General features: G+C 34.7%; 2 protein-coding genes across 6 annotated transcripts; one reads left to right on the forward strand and one right to left on the reverse strand.

The window, feature by feature from the left end:
* Positions 1–30: 30 nt before the first annotated feature.
* Positions 31–2,634, forward strand: LOC128227008 (protein THEM6-like). The gene is made up of 3 exons (XM_052937166.1): positions 31–226; positions 1,621–1,832; positions 2,280–2,634. Exons 1-3 carry the CDS (start codon positions 70–72, stop codon positions 2,508–2,510), a joined length of 600 nt encoding a protein of 199 aa, XP_052793126.1. The 5' UTR covers positions 31–69; the 3' UTR covers positions 2,511–2,634.
* LOC128227007 (STAGA complex 65 subunit gamma-like) lies at positions 2,589–14,389 on the reverse strand. Of its 5 annotated transcripts, none has more exons than XM_052937164.1 (11): positions 14,319–14,389; positions 9,619–9,786; positions 8,535–8,661; positions 8,000–8,118; positions 7,537–7,646; positions 6,928–7,049; positions 5,183–5,376; positions 4,693–4,781; positions 3,924–4,029; positions 3,327–3,488; positions 2,589–2,869 (listed from the first exon to the last, which is right to left on the reverse strand). In XM_052937164.1, the coding sequence occupies exons 2-11, from the start codon at positions 9,771–9,773 to the stop codon at positions 2,857–2,859; spliced, it is 1,197 nt and encodes a 398-aa protein (XP_052793124.1). In that variant the 5' UTR covers positions 9,774–9,786; positions 14,319–14,389; the 3' UTR covers positions 2,589–2,856. The 5 variants fall into 5 exon arrangements, with proteins under 5 accessions (XP_052793124.1, XP_052793121.1, XP_052793122.1 ...); XM_052937161.1 differs by having other exon boundaries at positions 3,885–4,029; XM_052937162.1 differs by having other exon boundaries at positions 3,885–4,029; positions 14,314–14,365.
* Positions 14,390–14,430: the final 41 nt, after the last annotated feature.

Here is a 14,430-nt window from a genome sequence, read left to right on the forward strand (position 1 = left end):
AACCTATAAAATTTCCAAATGCCTAAAAATAGTAATTACATCAGCTGTAATAAGCGCTTAAAAACTCAGATGAATATGTCTGCAATATTTTGGTTTGTTTTATTTATCATTTCAACAGTATTCGATATGATACATGCTGTTCGGATGTTTTATGCTTTATTTCTAAGCAAAATATTTCACTCTAAAGTCGAAAAGAAGCATCTGCTGGAATTAAGTAGCTACCAAAGTAGGTATATTTCATTATCTATCACCTATGTCATACAGATGCATGACATTTGCGGCTACAAGCAACTATTATTTATTTGTTGCTGGAAGCAATACACTTGTCCCTGACTGTGCGTTGTTTTATTTGAGAAGTGGAACAACACCAATAAATATAATTATTTATATGAATAACCATACTTATAAATGTAGCTATGTAGAGGTATTTATTGGCCTTAAATATATAATGGACTAGTCATGTGTCACCACAGCCCCCCAAGGTCCGGGGGTATACTGGGGATAGCCGAAGAAATTGGCTGTGTTTTTACTTTCCAAGTGAACCTGCAGTGCCGGGTGAATGTGGTGGTTTTGTCTGCGCCGGGAATGGGTCATACCTAGGGTGCAGGGGCATAAGGCAGGGATTTTACTAGCAGTTCGTTCTTGCAGGGCGGGAATTTTACCTGGGCTTGGCTGGACTGAAAGTCAAAGTCCCTGCTATTCCCCGGACCTGGGTGGACCGTGGTTACAATTGACTGGTGCATAAGTTAAAGTAGCTTGCAAAATTTCTCTGCACATGATTGTACTGGAAAGTTCACCGACTTGAATTAATTGCTTTCGTAGATATTGCATGCTCCTAATATATTAGCTACAATAATGAGCAATCAGGATACTTTTTTTTATTATTTTGACATTTCTTATGTATCCCTGTAACGCTACAACTCTCTACCATTTAACATCGGGCGAAAGAATATATATAAATATAATGCATCGATGTTGAATAATATAACAAAATTGTTCAATATATACCCAACAGTGATCTAAACTGGATTGAATTTGTTGTTATTCTCACATAAATATATTCTGTGTCACGAATACCATTTTATACATGTACACAGCCTGTCAGATTAGTCCCAGATTTAAAGATATCGGGATACTTGATAAACAATCAACACATGTAAGGTTGTTTTATGATATCTGAACATTTTTTTTTGGCATAATGACAAATAAATATGCATTTAATTGTAGGCAATAATATTTTCGTAGAAATTTGAATTTATAACGGAGAAAAATTCAACTTGTCAATTTGTGACAGTCATTATACATATATTAGTTAGTCCACATGTAATCAGATGATTCCGAATATAATTGTTGTCATTTTCTGAAAACATGTTTGATTTTTTTAAAATTGGTTAAACATTTCTAGGCGTGTTTTTACCAATTAGATTATACACCTAGGTTACATTGGCAGAGTCAATGCAAACTTTTCTAAAAATTGGTCTTTGAATTGGCATTCAACACATTTCTATTTACACTAAATCTGACAACCTGATAAGGAGTGCAGTATCTCTGGTATAAGTAAATGTTGAATACAGCATGGTCTGGGACAATTTATTTTGGGAATTTCCATTTATGTTTCAGAGCGCTGCATGCCCAATGACTTGGACATATTCATGCACATGAACAATGCCAACTATCTCAAGCATTGTGACATTGGGCGCATTCTGATGTGGAAACAGAATGGAGTTTTGGATAAAGTGTTTAAGATGGGTGGTGGAATGACTCTTGGAGCCAGCAACAACCGATATAGGAAATCAATAATACTCTTTGATCACTTTAGAATTGAAACCAAGGTACTTTTGTTTCAAACAACACATGGATTATATATCAATTTATGACATAAATTTATATATACATGAAATACATGTAAATAAATCAGTATTGTAGCAACAGGTAAAACACATACCGGTACATGTATTTTCTGTATATTGCAGAGTTATATTTATCAGATGCCAAATCATTTTTATATTTCACGGTAACATTCATGCTTAGGTATGGTATATATTTTTTTACAAAATTTGGAGTTTTAGCTTGTACGTTTTTCATATACATAAATTTTAAACCTTGGTTATTACTCAAAAAAATCATATTGAAATGAATCTTGGTACACATGTTACATGAAATAATCAATGAGGTATGTCCCTTTTGTACTGTAAAACAACAGAGGAGCGTTGGTGTTCGGTCGATGGTGCTCTTGTATTTTGTGCATTAACAGGTTTGTTTTCTGTTCATTTATTCAGGTTATATACTGGGATGACACAGCATTCTATGTGGAACAACAATTCATCAGAACAAAAGACAACTTTGTATGTTTTGTGTCGATTTTAAAGCAGACATTAGTGGGCATTAAACCGGATGAAGTTGTGAAAATTGTACATCCCGATATAGAGAAGCCACCGTTATTGCCTGAACTAGAAAAATGGATGGAATCTATAAGTTTTTCGAGTGAAAGACTACGAAAGACATCTTAAATGCTCATTCACTTAACAAATTGTTGCAAAGTTCAAGAACAAAGTCATTAAATGTTTAAAATTGTATAACAAAGATTAGAAGAAGTAAATCCATGTTAAAGTTACAAATAAAGGTATAAATAACTCTTTGCTTTTCTGATGAGTTTGTAATTCAAAGTTGTTTTAATGAACATCCGTTCCTGTCAAAGGATTGGTTTTGTTGTCAGAGCTGTTTAGAGATGCCCCAACATATTCCGTTTCTCAACAAAAGAGTCAGCAATATTTCAAATTTGGACTCTTTTGTGACAAGTTCTCTGTCCATGTGATTGTTTCACATCATATAATGCAAATCTGCTAGATCTTCGCTTCATGACTTCTTCCTGAAATAAACACAAAGATGTTTAATAATGACTGTTGGTGTTAGAAAAGGACACTAGACTTACCAAACTTCTGATTTTGAATAAAAAATAACAGTCATCCAAATAAATAAAATGCTATGATAAATTTACATACAGAGAAACAACAAAAATATATATTCAAAGTACTGCCATTGTTTATTCCATCTATAAAACTTGGGTGTTATTTTACTATAAAAGAAGCTCTTTTGATTTTGAACATAAGTTATATATGTAAGTTAACTCAACCTATACAGAGGACAAGAATAATACTCTTTACCTAGTTTCAATGCTTGAACTAGTTGTGAGTTGTTTTAGTGTTTGCACTATGACACCTGACAAGAGCTAAAATAATACTTTTTACTTACATTCTTAACACAAAACAAAAACCAAAAACAAAGCAAAAAGCTTAAAATCAGTATTCAGCTAATTCATGTCTTACTTTTTCTTGGCTTTACTTGGCGTAGAATTGGGTGAGAGTATGTCAGAGACATTGATGGATGGTGGATCATTTATTGAATCATCTGCTTCACTTGAAGAGAGGGATCGAGGTTCTTCCTTCACCTCACTGCCTCCTTCCTCAAACTGCTCGTAACTTGATATCCTGGAAAAAAGTTAGTCAATTTTAAAACATGTCTGTAGGGCCTCAAATATTGCACGTGCAAAAGATATTGTGTTTGATTTAAATTTCTACAAAGCATGATTATAAAGACCACTTTATCTTATATGAATCACTTTCAAGTTTCCTGGAGTATAAATAAATCTGGTGTCCTTAAGAGAAGCAAAGTGAACGTGACTCTGATGGAGCATGCAACCATATCTCTTGGGCAAGAAGCAGACATCTTTATTACTGAAACAATTCCCCCTTTAATTTTGTATTATAAACAAGTAAAATGATAATAAATACATATGTATGTATCAGAATGTTTGTACATCCACCAGACTTAACAGTTCTGTAGAAGTATAGCGCTTAAAAAAAGACTTTGGAGGCAAAATTTACCGGTTTGTAACTGTGTCAGTATAAGTATTGTTTACTAACTTCGCTTCACCAGACTCGGCCTTTACAGCAGACCATTTGGACTCGACTTCCGTGGTGAGGCCACTGGCAGATTCGTGCTCTACAGTTATCTCAAAGCCTACAAGGTCTGCAACAGTAACAAACATTAACAATTTATGTAATTGTTTTTTTAATAACTTGGCTTCTCTGGCCATCATCAACATCCACTTGGACCTATGTACTGAGATGTCTAGCTGACTTATTCTCTTCTGTAATTTCAGACCCTCTTTTGATCTTCAACATGGCAAATATTTGTATTGCAGTTCTCTAACTGGACTTCACTAGACTCAGCCTAAACAGAAGACCGCTTGGACTTTCAATGTGAGGCTGACTCATGTTCCACAGTCTAAGTCCTCTAGACCTGCAACAGCGGAAATATTTACAATTAATGAAGTATTGCTATTTACTTATCTTCTGTTGAAAACTGCTAGCCATCTCTTGTTCCTCAGTGATCACAAACCCTCTGAAACTGCTAGATCACAACTTGTGGAATATGCTCTTGGCAAAAGCATACCTTCAAGTACTGTATATCTTTTAATTGGAACATGCCCTTCCAGCCCATATAATTTGTTGAAATAACCTTTTCAAGCAGAAGACATTATTCATCTGATTTCTTAATTCATGAAAAAGCATGACAATACCTTAACAAATGTATGCTGTCATTGTTAACAAATAAATATATTCATGTAAATATTTTAAACGTCAATGACATCGTACATGAAAAACATGACAGTGATTTAAGCCATATTACCATTTAGGTTTAGGAGTTGTTCAGGATTATTGACTTCATCAATCTCATCCAGTTCTGGGAAGTGAATCTCTGACGGTTCTTCTTTGATTCTGAAATACAGGGCAAGCATATACAAATATGCAGCATATTTGTTCACGAAGCACAGCTTAAAATGGGCAATACTTAGCACCTTGTTATAATGCATTTTTATAACTCTTCTTGTTTTTTCTGATAAACTTATTACATTGATTAAATTTTAACTTTGCTCAAAGATCATTTCATCGGGAGCAAATTTCTGTACAGAGTATTTACAATCATTTAAGGTAGTCTAATTTACAGATTTTAAGTATAGCATTTGCACAATGCATGAAATAACATTATCATGAAATTTTATATACGGTAATGATGCAAATTTTTTATTTATTTTAATCTTATACAATTGAAATTTTCTGCAAAAATTAACATCCCATGATAATGATTAACTTCACAAAATTCTAACATCTCCACAAACCTAATAACTGACAATGTATCTGGTTGCTGTTTCTGTTGTAAGATTGGCTCCTTTAGTTTCTCGTACTCTGTAGCAAGCTCCACACACTGGTCCTCCACGTTTTGATGATAGTTGACTACACGCTGGTGGTAAAAATCGTGAATGGTGGTGACACTGCCTAACCCAAATTCTTGGAAGACTCGCTCAATGATGTCCTTAAAAATGAATTGAATGGTAAAACACCTGGTCTTGCTGTATCTCAGTGTGTTTTCATATAACATTTAATATAAATATATCTTTCATTAATTTTCATACATGTACAATATCCATTGTTTTCATCTGTATCATTTTAGGTGCTGTAAAGGAAGGTAAAACCAAAACAAAGCATATTGCATGCATGAAAAATACACTGTTCTTGTTCTGAACAATTGAATTGTGTTTACTTGAGCATGTATTTTCAATTATCGGTTGAATTAAACTTAAAATAAAAATAAAACAACAAAGGAGTAAAACAAATGTATCATAGCAATTTGCAGTTATTAATCCCCTGCCACGGAGTAGCATCCGTCTGTCAGTCCGTCAGTCTGTCTGTCTGTCCATAACATTTCGTGTCCGGGCTTTTACTTACTTATGCATTGATGGATTACCATATTACTTGGTACAAATGTTGTGCTCATTGAGACGATGTGCAGTGACCTTGACCCAGGTCCATACCTCAAAGGTCAAGGTTAAAGGTCGGAGTACACATGCTTGTGTCCACGCTATAACTTACTTATGCATTGATGGATTACCATATTACTTTATCAAAAATAATTAAGGCTTGCTTTTTCATCGATGTTATAAATCAAGGACTCATTTTCCTTCTTTTTTTCGCCAAAATAACCTTGAGATTGATGTTACCTACTCTACACTCAATATGAATAACTTTAACAAATATCCTCTTATAATATGTTCATATATCCAAGAATATTTAGGTTACTGATCAAACAACTTGTATTTCCTATATTCCCACTCCTGACCAGTGGTTGTGTACAATTTTAGTCAGATTCAACGTACCAGTCGTTGCGAGAAAAACAAAATATACTAAGAACAGCCCTTTTTTTATGGCAAATTTGGGGCCGATATTGGGCCCCATTCCCCATGGAGTAAAGTATATATTTTTCCCCAGGTTGTGTCAAAACTTCCCCCATTGTGGAAATTTTATTTTACTACTATCTATAGAAGTCTTATTTTCAGTGTCAAACTGTGAAAACTGGTAAAGATCAGGTGGGCACCATGTTAAGTTTCAAACAATCGATAATCTAGCTCGCACGATGGTAACATGATTTTTGTAAATTCCCCAATTTTGCAATATACAAGTTAAATTTCCCCTGTCAAAAGGCCCCGCCATACTTCCCCAAATTAGGGGAAAAAGGGCTGAGGAAACAATGGTGAGGGATAAAGCCGTCCTTTGGACTGCCTTGTTACCTATTAAATAAGTCAAAACATTTCAGTCAATACTCAAATATTCAATATGATGGCATCTTCTCAATAAGCGTACATCCGCCTGTCAAAATATCCTCAGATCACGAATATTAATTTAATAATGAATGAGTGTCAGAAAAGAATTAAAATTTACAAAAAAATTGTATCTAAATATGCCTAGCATTATACTTCCAGCAATACTATACATTCCAAACTTCACAATGTTACAAGGAATTAAGGATTCCAAAATCAGCCGTTCAATCCCCTCATTTATACGATGGCCCCTTCATGTATACACATACTGGAAATCCTGAAGAGTCATGCTGTGCAAGGTTGTCGGCCGCTGCTCGTAGATGTCTGGTAAACTGTTGGAAGAACTCTGCAGTCACGTCCGTCATTGTCTCCAGTATAGATTCCGCACATGCTGTAATATCAACATATAAGAACTGTAAGTTTTTCCTATTAAGCACATGTATTGTGACAGAATACAGACAGTTGATCATTTTTGGCAATAGTCATCATTCTGGCATCCAATGTATGGTTAATATTAACCTGTGCAAAAGTAAGTTGATTTCAATACTAGATTTCTTTAAATCATGTGTAACCTGTCAAGAGCGCTCATCATTTTTCTACTATAGGTCAGAATGACCATGACCTTTTGACTTAATGACCCCAAAAATCAATAGGGGTCAACTACTGACAATGAACAATGTGCATATCAGGTCTATATAAAGACTCTTCAACAAGTCATTCAAAAGTTTTTTTTCAGAAACAAAGTATGAAGCTGTTGACAACACTGCTTGGAACAACGCCATATAAGGTTATCCCTATGCTTGGCAAGCTGCACAACAAGATACATATGATAAACATCAGCCTGTCAAAAAGTAGTTGAATTCAAGACAATATCTTACTGTCGTATCCCGTATGTGCCAGAATTGCTGCAACAGACTTTCGCAGGAGAACCCTGCATGAGATGTCGTCTATCACTGGGGGAGCTTCGCCCTTCCCACGTAAAAGGTCACTATAACATAGATAATAGTGATGTTGAGATTATCAATATAATTGAATTATCATAGATGAATGCCCAACATCAGTCAAATTAGATTATAAGCTTAGAAATCATAAAATATACATGTATATATATATATAATCAATCACATAAAAATATCTAAGATGGTTCCTAAATATTTTCACTAACAGCAGTATTCAAAATTTGACTTTTGGATTAACCAGTCCAAAGTAAACACTACTAAAAGAACTACTACCACTTTATGAAAGACACTGCAACAATTCCAGCCACAAAAATATGAAATTTTGTGCAAGCCCAATTTGACTCATTTGGAATTATTTTCCCTTCACAAAGCAGCATCAGACCTGTCCATGCTTTTCTCCATGAAGGGTACAGGATGCATCAGCTTACTCTTGATGGGTGGTGGGCCTGTGTACTGCGGTATGGGGGGTACATCTGGGTAGGTTGTGTCATACTCTATCACCTTTTGAAATATTGTATATACATGTATGCATTAAAAGACTGCACTCTAAAGATATAAATATGCATACTCTTTGACTTTGTATCTAAACAGATGCAATGTCTTTTAAATATAAGCAAAGAATACCGAGAATGATATAAAATCATGTGGGCTTTCTCAACTCTGCTCATATACTTCTTTATTAAAGCATATTGCATTTCAACCCAAATTCCATATTTCTATCATTATTCTTCAACAATTAATAGCAATTAAAATGCAGTCAGTTCTACAGTACTTGCATTTAAAGCAACTTAATTCAATACATTATTTTGTTAAACATACATTTAGAAGGTAATACCAATAGCCTAAGCATCACATAAATTTAGTTATACTATAACAAAAAGCTTGTCAAAATCAGACTTCCTGACAACCAAACAAACCTCCAGGCTTTGTGACTGGTGTTGCTGTATGTTGGCAATAAGCTGCTTGAGTCTGCGGGCATGCTGCAGTAGCTGTATAGTGTGCATCACCATAGGGTCCATTTGAAATCTCTCCATAGGCAGGGCACTGGAAAGTGAAAAGTTTCAAGACTGATACATGTAATATATTAGTACCATTTAAATACACAGTTTTATTACATTAGATTTTCAACAGCTTAAATAACTGTTTGAACACGCAATGTAGAAACTAGAATAAACAATATTTATAATCACATCTTTTAATTATTTTTTTAATGGAAAAATATAAAAAAATATTTAAAGCTGTTCTTTAATCTGAATCAATATATATATTACTAAATATAGTAACAAAAAAGTGCACACGTTTTTGAGATTATTTGCATGACTTGGTGATAATCAGTTTAGCAACCTGGAAGCAAACGCAAACGAAGTTCAGGAAAAATATGCTAGTGATCATTAACCAGTGTACATACATGTTGACATCAAGAATATGAAGTATTTCTTAATTTTAGAACAGAAAGTTTTTCTACTTACTAAAACTTTCTTTTTATTAAATTGAATTGTGAAATTCAAGAGGTTAAAAAAGGAAGATGTCAGTGATAAAATTGTTGTGGAATTTTCGAGCTAAAAAAAAAAATGAAATTGATGGAAAATTGAAATGGCAACAGAATGTTGTTTGCTTTTTTTTCTTAACTTAGCTTACCGGCCTTACCCTCAAAAACTGAATTTAATTTAAGAGAAGTTTAATCATCAAGCCTGAAGGTAATAAGAATACAACTGGAGTGGAGGTAAACTTTAAGATGAATATAGTAAAGAATTTGATACAAAAAAAGAAAACAAATTGAAACATATGTATTGAAGAGGTTAAAACATGTTGGAGCTGGGCCTTTGCGTGATAAATAATTAGCCCTTATGCTCATAACATTCCTCAGCTATGTTTCGAGCCGCTATGCGACACTTGAGTAACTCAAGGGCCTGGCTTTGCCATGTATTTACCTCTAAATAATAGATGTTTTTTAATTACAAATGATATTTCCAACATCTAATACCAGATACAAAATCATACTCATTTGAAGGCGGGAAGTGTCTGCTGGAGGGCTGGTGAAGTCGGGGCCCTTCAATCTCCATTGGTATAAGTTTGGTCATCTGTTCATGTTGTAGGGCCGCAAGTTCCCGATCTACTTCAATAGTGCTGGCATACTCTCCCCAGTGGGATGTCATCTCTTGATCTAAACTGTGAATTAATAAATAGAATAATATTTATAAAAATAGAATTTTTTTTTTTTTTTTATTGTCACCAGTACAGGATATCCAGTGACCAACACTGAACAGGATCAACTAAAATTTACAGGGTGTCCAGCAGAATTTTACAAAAAAAGTATCTGGTATGTACTGTGAAAAATGTGTAACAAAATTCTTGAGTCATTAAAATATCAAAATGTGTTGTTATTCAATGGGGACTGCTTTTTCTAAGTATTTATTTAACTAAAGCCTAAACTTTGTTTATTGTACATATTCCATGGGACTGAATTTTAGTATATATAATATTATAATATATTCAAGCCGACAACAACAACAACATGTAGCAGCATCCTACAAGAATCTCAAAACTGGGGTATGTTGGTAGACCTGGGAAAAAAGTTGAAGTGTCCAGAGGAAGTGGCCCATACCACCCTCCGGCCAGACATAGTTCTTTGGTCCAGGTCTCCAAAGCTAGTTGTATTGGTGGAGCTAACAGTACCCTGGGAAGAGAGATGTGAGGAGGCATAAGAGCTGAAGAAGGGAAAATACCAAGACTTGGTAGACACTTGTAGAGAGAGGGGTTGGAAGACATGGATCTTCCCAGTGGAAGTTGGATGTAGAGGCTTTCCATCACAGTCAGTGTGGAAAATGCTTGGAGCTGTGGGCATCAAGGGACGAGTCAGAAAGACCGCCGTCCACGCTCTTGGGAGAGCTGCAGAGAGGGCGTTCAGTTGGCTCTAGCTATGACGCAGTGAACCGACTTGGAAGCCAACATAGATGAGGTAGTGACTGATCACCACTACCTACCCAACCAACTAGAACGTGTCCCGAGATAAGGGGCGAAACAACCAGTGACAGATGGGCACTCGGCTGAGGACGTCTATGTTAAGCAGTACAGCTGTATCTTAACAACAATGAGTCATTTGAAACAAGGTAGTGCACATCTGCACGAAGAGATTGCTAATTTATGGACATTGCAGATATTTGAATTTATTTCTGTTGTTTTTACTTCAGCCCTTAAATTATCGCAGAGGTAGTGCTTTTATTCCCTTGCTTAATGTCTGTGTGGTGAACTAGTCTGAAATTATAGACGTGTTATACGGGATTCTTCCAATCCCTAACGTCTAAACGGGAATGTGCAAAAAACAGGGGTGTTTTAAAAATATTGAAATTGTTTTAAGTGAAGTATTTTATGGTTGAAATTGATCATTAAGAGTTATATTCATATTTTACCATGTAAGTGAAATGTTATTTTGCACTAAACAAGCATTTAATGCATTAAAACAAGTTGTTTACCTTTCCAATAAAACGAAAGTTGACTGACACAGACAACAATTATGCGAAGGGGAACAACTCGATACAATCGTAATAACTCGGCCTCCTCCGACAAAGCTTCGAGATAGACCTCGTTATACAATCGTAACAACCCGGCCATGGCCAAAATGTTCCGAGCGATTTAAAACTGTGCCCAGAAGCCTTGCAGGTGCCCTTTATGTATATATCGTTATGTTTTGACAGAATGAAATGAAGAAAAGCCGTCAAACTCATAATTATAAGTTGGATATTTATTTTTAGTGTACGGAACTAATATAAAACTAGAAATGTGTCCATAGGACACGGATGCCCCCACTTTGATTTTTTGTCACAGAAAATAAGCCATAATGATTATTCAGGATAATCTGCACATATAGGATAAGTTGAGTTGAGTTGGGTTTTACGGCATCGCAAGACTGTATAGGTTATATGGCGCCATTCAGGCAGGAAAAAACTTGTTGGATCCACATCTCATTTACATCGAGATGATATTTTTTAAGTATTGTTGGGAAATAAAGGGCCCTAACTCCTAAATGATTAAAGCGATTTCCATGGCTATCGAACTTGATCAAGATATTATGGTCACAATCATGTATGTAAAGTTTGGTGAGGATTGGACACATACTTTTCAAGAATTAGATTGGAAACATATATTTTTGGCAAAAAAGGGCCGTAACTCCTAAATGACTAAAGCGATTTCCATGACTATCGAACTTGATCAAGATATTATGGTCACAAACATGTGTTTAAAGTTTGGTGAGGATTGGACAAACGGTTTTCAAGAATTAGATCGGAAACATATTTTTGAAGTATTTTTGGCAAAAAAGGGCCGTAACTCCTAAATGACTAAAGCGATTTCCATGACTATCGAACTTGATCAAGATATTATGGTCACAAACATGTGTTTAAAGTTTGGTGAGGATTGGACAAACGGTTTTCAAGAATTAGATCAGAAACAATCTTCGGGACGTACGTACGTACAGACAGACAGACAGACAGACGGACAGACGTACGTACGGACAAGGGCAACCCTATATGCCGCCACTTTGTGGGGGCATAATAACATTAGGCCAAATAAAAAAATAGGTCTGTTTCAGGTTACCCGACCGACCCTATTTTTTCCCGCCGACCCTAACCTATTTTTCCCTGAAAAAAATGTGATTTGGGTACGAAAAGCATTTGTTACGAAATGTATGTACGTAAAGTTGACAATATTAGAGTTGGATTTCTGAATGTATTACCGTACTTCACCTTAGAGTTCGGACACCTTTAAATAATTAATTTTTCGCCCTCCGAATTCATAGAAAATAACCATTTTTACATTTTATCTACATGTATGGGAAACCTGCCTTTTTTCTTCATGTCTGCATTTTACCACTTATTAATTTATCCGTAGTTATCAATGGTTATTACGCCTATAAGTGTAACTCCTTCACCAAGTTAATTAAAATCCCATTCAACACCATTTTATACATGCATTGAAATGAATAAACACCTTTTATCGGCTTCAGATCAAACAGTCACATTGTGTGACGTCACATAACTCTCGGTTATACCCACGAGGATCTCATGGAGAGCATGGATATTGCTATGCAGGATTAATGTTTCTGAGTGGTGTTTTCGATTGTAACTTAAGTATTGCATTTCTAACTTTAATTTATCACATTAAATAGTTACCTGTAGCGTTGAATGTGTTGATTTTTATTGTTCTATTGATGTCACAATGAGTATTACTGTACGTTTATTGCTTCATAAAGTCTATATTAAAAGTGTGGTACAAGTTTCAAAGTTTATTGGCGGATCGTTTTACAAACATGTCATGTCTGTGTTTTCTTAATCTCTTGATTGCCCTTGTCGTTTCTTTAATCCTCCATTAAATATATCACACATCCTTTTCAACAGGCAAAAAATCGTTTAGGATGGGTAGTAACTAACTAACTTATCACAGTGATGTATACGGTTAGGTAATCTAGCCAGGCATTGGAATGATAAAGATCAATAATTTTTGTCTGTGAGACTTAGTAACTGTAAAAATTACAATCGATGTCCTTTGGGTGTCCGAAAATTTGGTACCTAAAATAAATTATTTTTGAAAATAATGATGGATGTCTGAATTTTTAGATTGTCCGAACTCTAAGGTGAATTACGGGTAGTTTGTGCTTGTGTGGCAGGTATATTTTAATTCTTGAACTATATTTTCTTGTCAGATACAAATATGTCAGATACTGACTTTCGGATTGATATTTTGGCAATAAAACCTGCATGTTACTTGTTCTTCAAACCTGAACCCCCAGGTCCTCTTGACAGCATTGCGGTTTCCTTGGCTGATGGCTTATATGGTAAATTTGCTGTCCCACTTTTCATGTAATTATGTTACAGGGAGGTTAGCATTCTACAGAGGGTGATTGAAAACAAAAGGGTGCATAAAGAAAAGTAAAACCGTTCCTGGAAAGTCTTAAATAATTGCAGAGTGATGTACCATAACTTAGTTGAAATCCAACCATCATTGTCAGAGTTTTTAACCAATTTGGTAATGTTTCCTTTGAAGCATGGAACATGTTTAAAAACTACTGATAAACCTGAAAATTGATGACTTTTATTTTTGTTACTTTCTGAGTCTACAGTTACTGAAATCAATATATCAAAAAAAAAATAAAAAATAAAAAAAATATTCCAACCTACCTACCCTATTTTTTTTGGCAGCGTTACCTGAAACGCACCTATTTTTTTATTTGGCCTTATCTGGTAATATTTCTTGTTTTTATTATATTTTATAGACACTATATGTTTTAACCCGGAATCCTGATCGGAACAACTACCCACTTTTGATACTAAACTATTGGTACGTGAAGGATTTGCCATATCAAAAATCTAAAAAAAAATCCGCCAACGTACAATTATTTGGACTAAACCTGTCAAAAAAAGAGTTTCTCAGGTCACCAAGTTACTGTTGTTAAAAATGAGCTGACATAAAAAAATATATTGACATGCCCACATGAGATAAATAAACACATCCTTACTTAGAAGAAACTTAACTTCAATAGTTGTTTTTTGTTTTAAGTTTAAACATTTTGACTTTTGACAATAAACAAATATGAAATAATAATGTATCATTTATTCAAGGACATGCTGATAGCTTCATCGTGCAGTATTCTTCTGTTTTGTGTTTTAAAATACAAACAACGAAGAGTGATATCTATCAAACCTCACATTGATCTTCAGGTGGGAATACTTGCAATTTTAATATTACTATCGCGAAATTATGTGAAAGTGAAAATAGCAGGTGCACGTAAAGGAACGGAATTAATTTAAAATAAATTAA

The sequence above is a fragment of the Mya arenaria genome, chromosome 3 (assembly GCF_026914265.1).
Source record: "Mya arenaria isolate MELC-2E11 chromosome 3, ASM2691426v1".
In the NCBI taxonomy this organism is placed as follows: Eukaryota; Metazoa; Mollusca; class Bivalvia; order Myida; family Myidae; genus Mya; species Mya arenaria.

What these genes read in the sequence shown, in the direction of transcription:
- LOC128227007 (XM_052937161.1), bottom strand. Translation starts at nt 9,773, where the DNA reads ATGACATCCCACTGGGGAGAGTATGCCAGCACTATTGAAGTAGATCGG. An exon ending in CACTTCCCGCCTTCAAATGA is followed by an intron (nt 8,662 to 9,618) that starts GTATGATTTTGT and finishes TTCACTTTCCAG; the next exon opens with TGCCCTGCCTATGGAGAGAT. An exon ending in GGCACATACGGGATACGACA is followed by an intron (nt 7,050 to 7,536) that starts GTAAGATATTGT and finishes TTGATATTACAG; the next exon opens with CATGTGCGGAATCTATACTG.
- LOC128227008 (XM_052937166.1), top strand. Translation starts at nt 70, where the DNA reads ATGAATATGTCTGCAATATTTTGGTTTGTTTTATTTATCATTTCAACA. An exon ending in GGAATTAAGTAGCTACCAAA is followed by an intron (nt 227 to 1,620) that starts GTAGGTATATTT and finishes TTTATGTTTCAG; the next exon opens with AGCGCTGCATGCCCAATGAC. An exon ending in ACTTTAGAATTGAAACCAAG is followed by an intron (nt 1,833 to 2,279) that starts GTACTTTTGTTT and finishes TCATTTATTCAG; the next exon opens with GTTATATACTGGGATGACAC.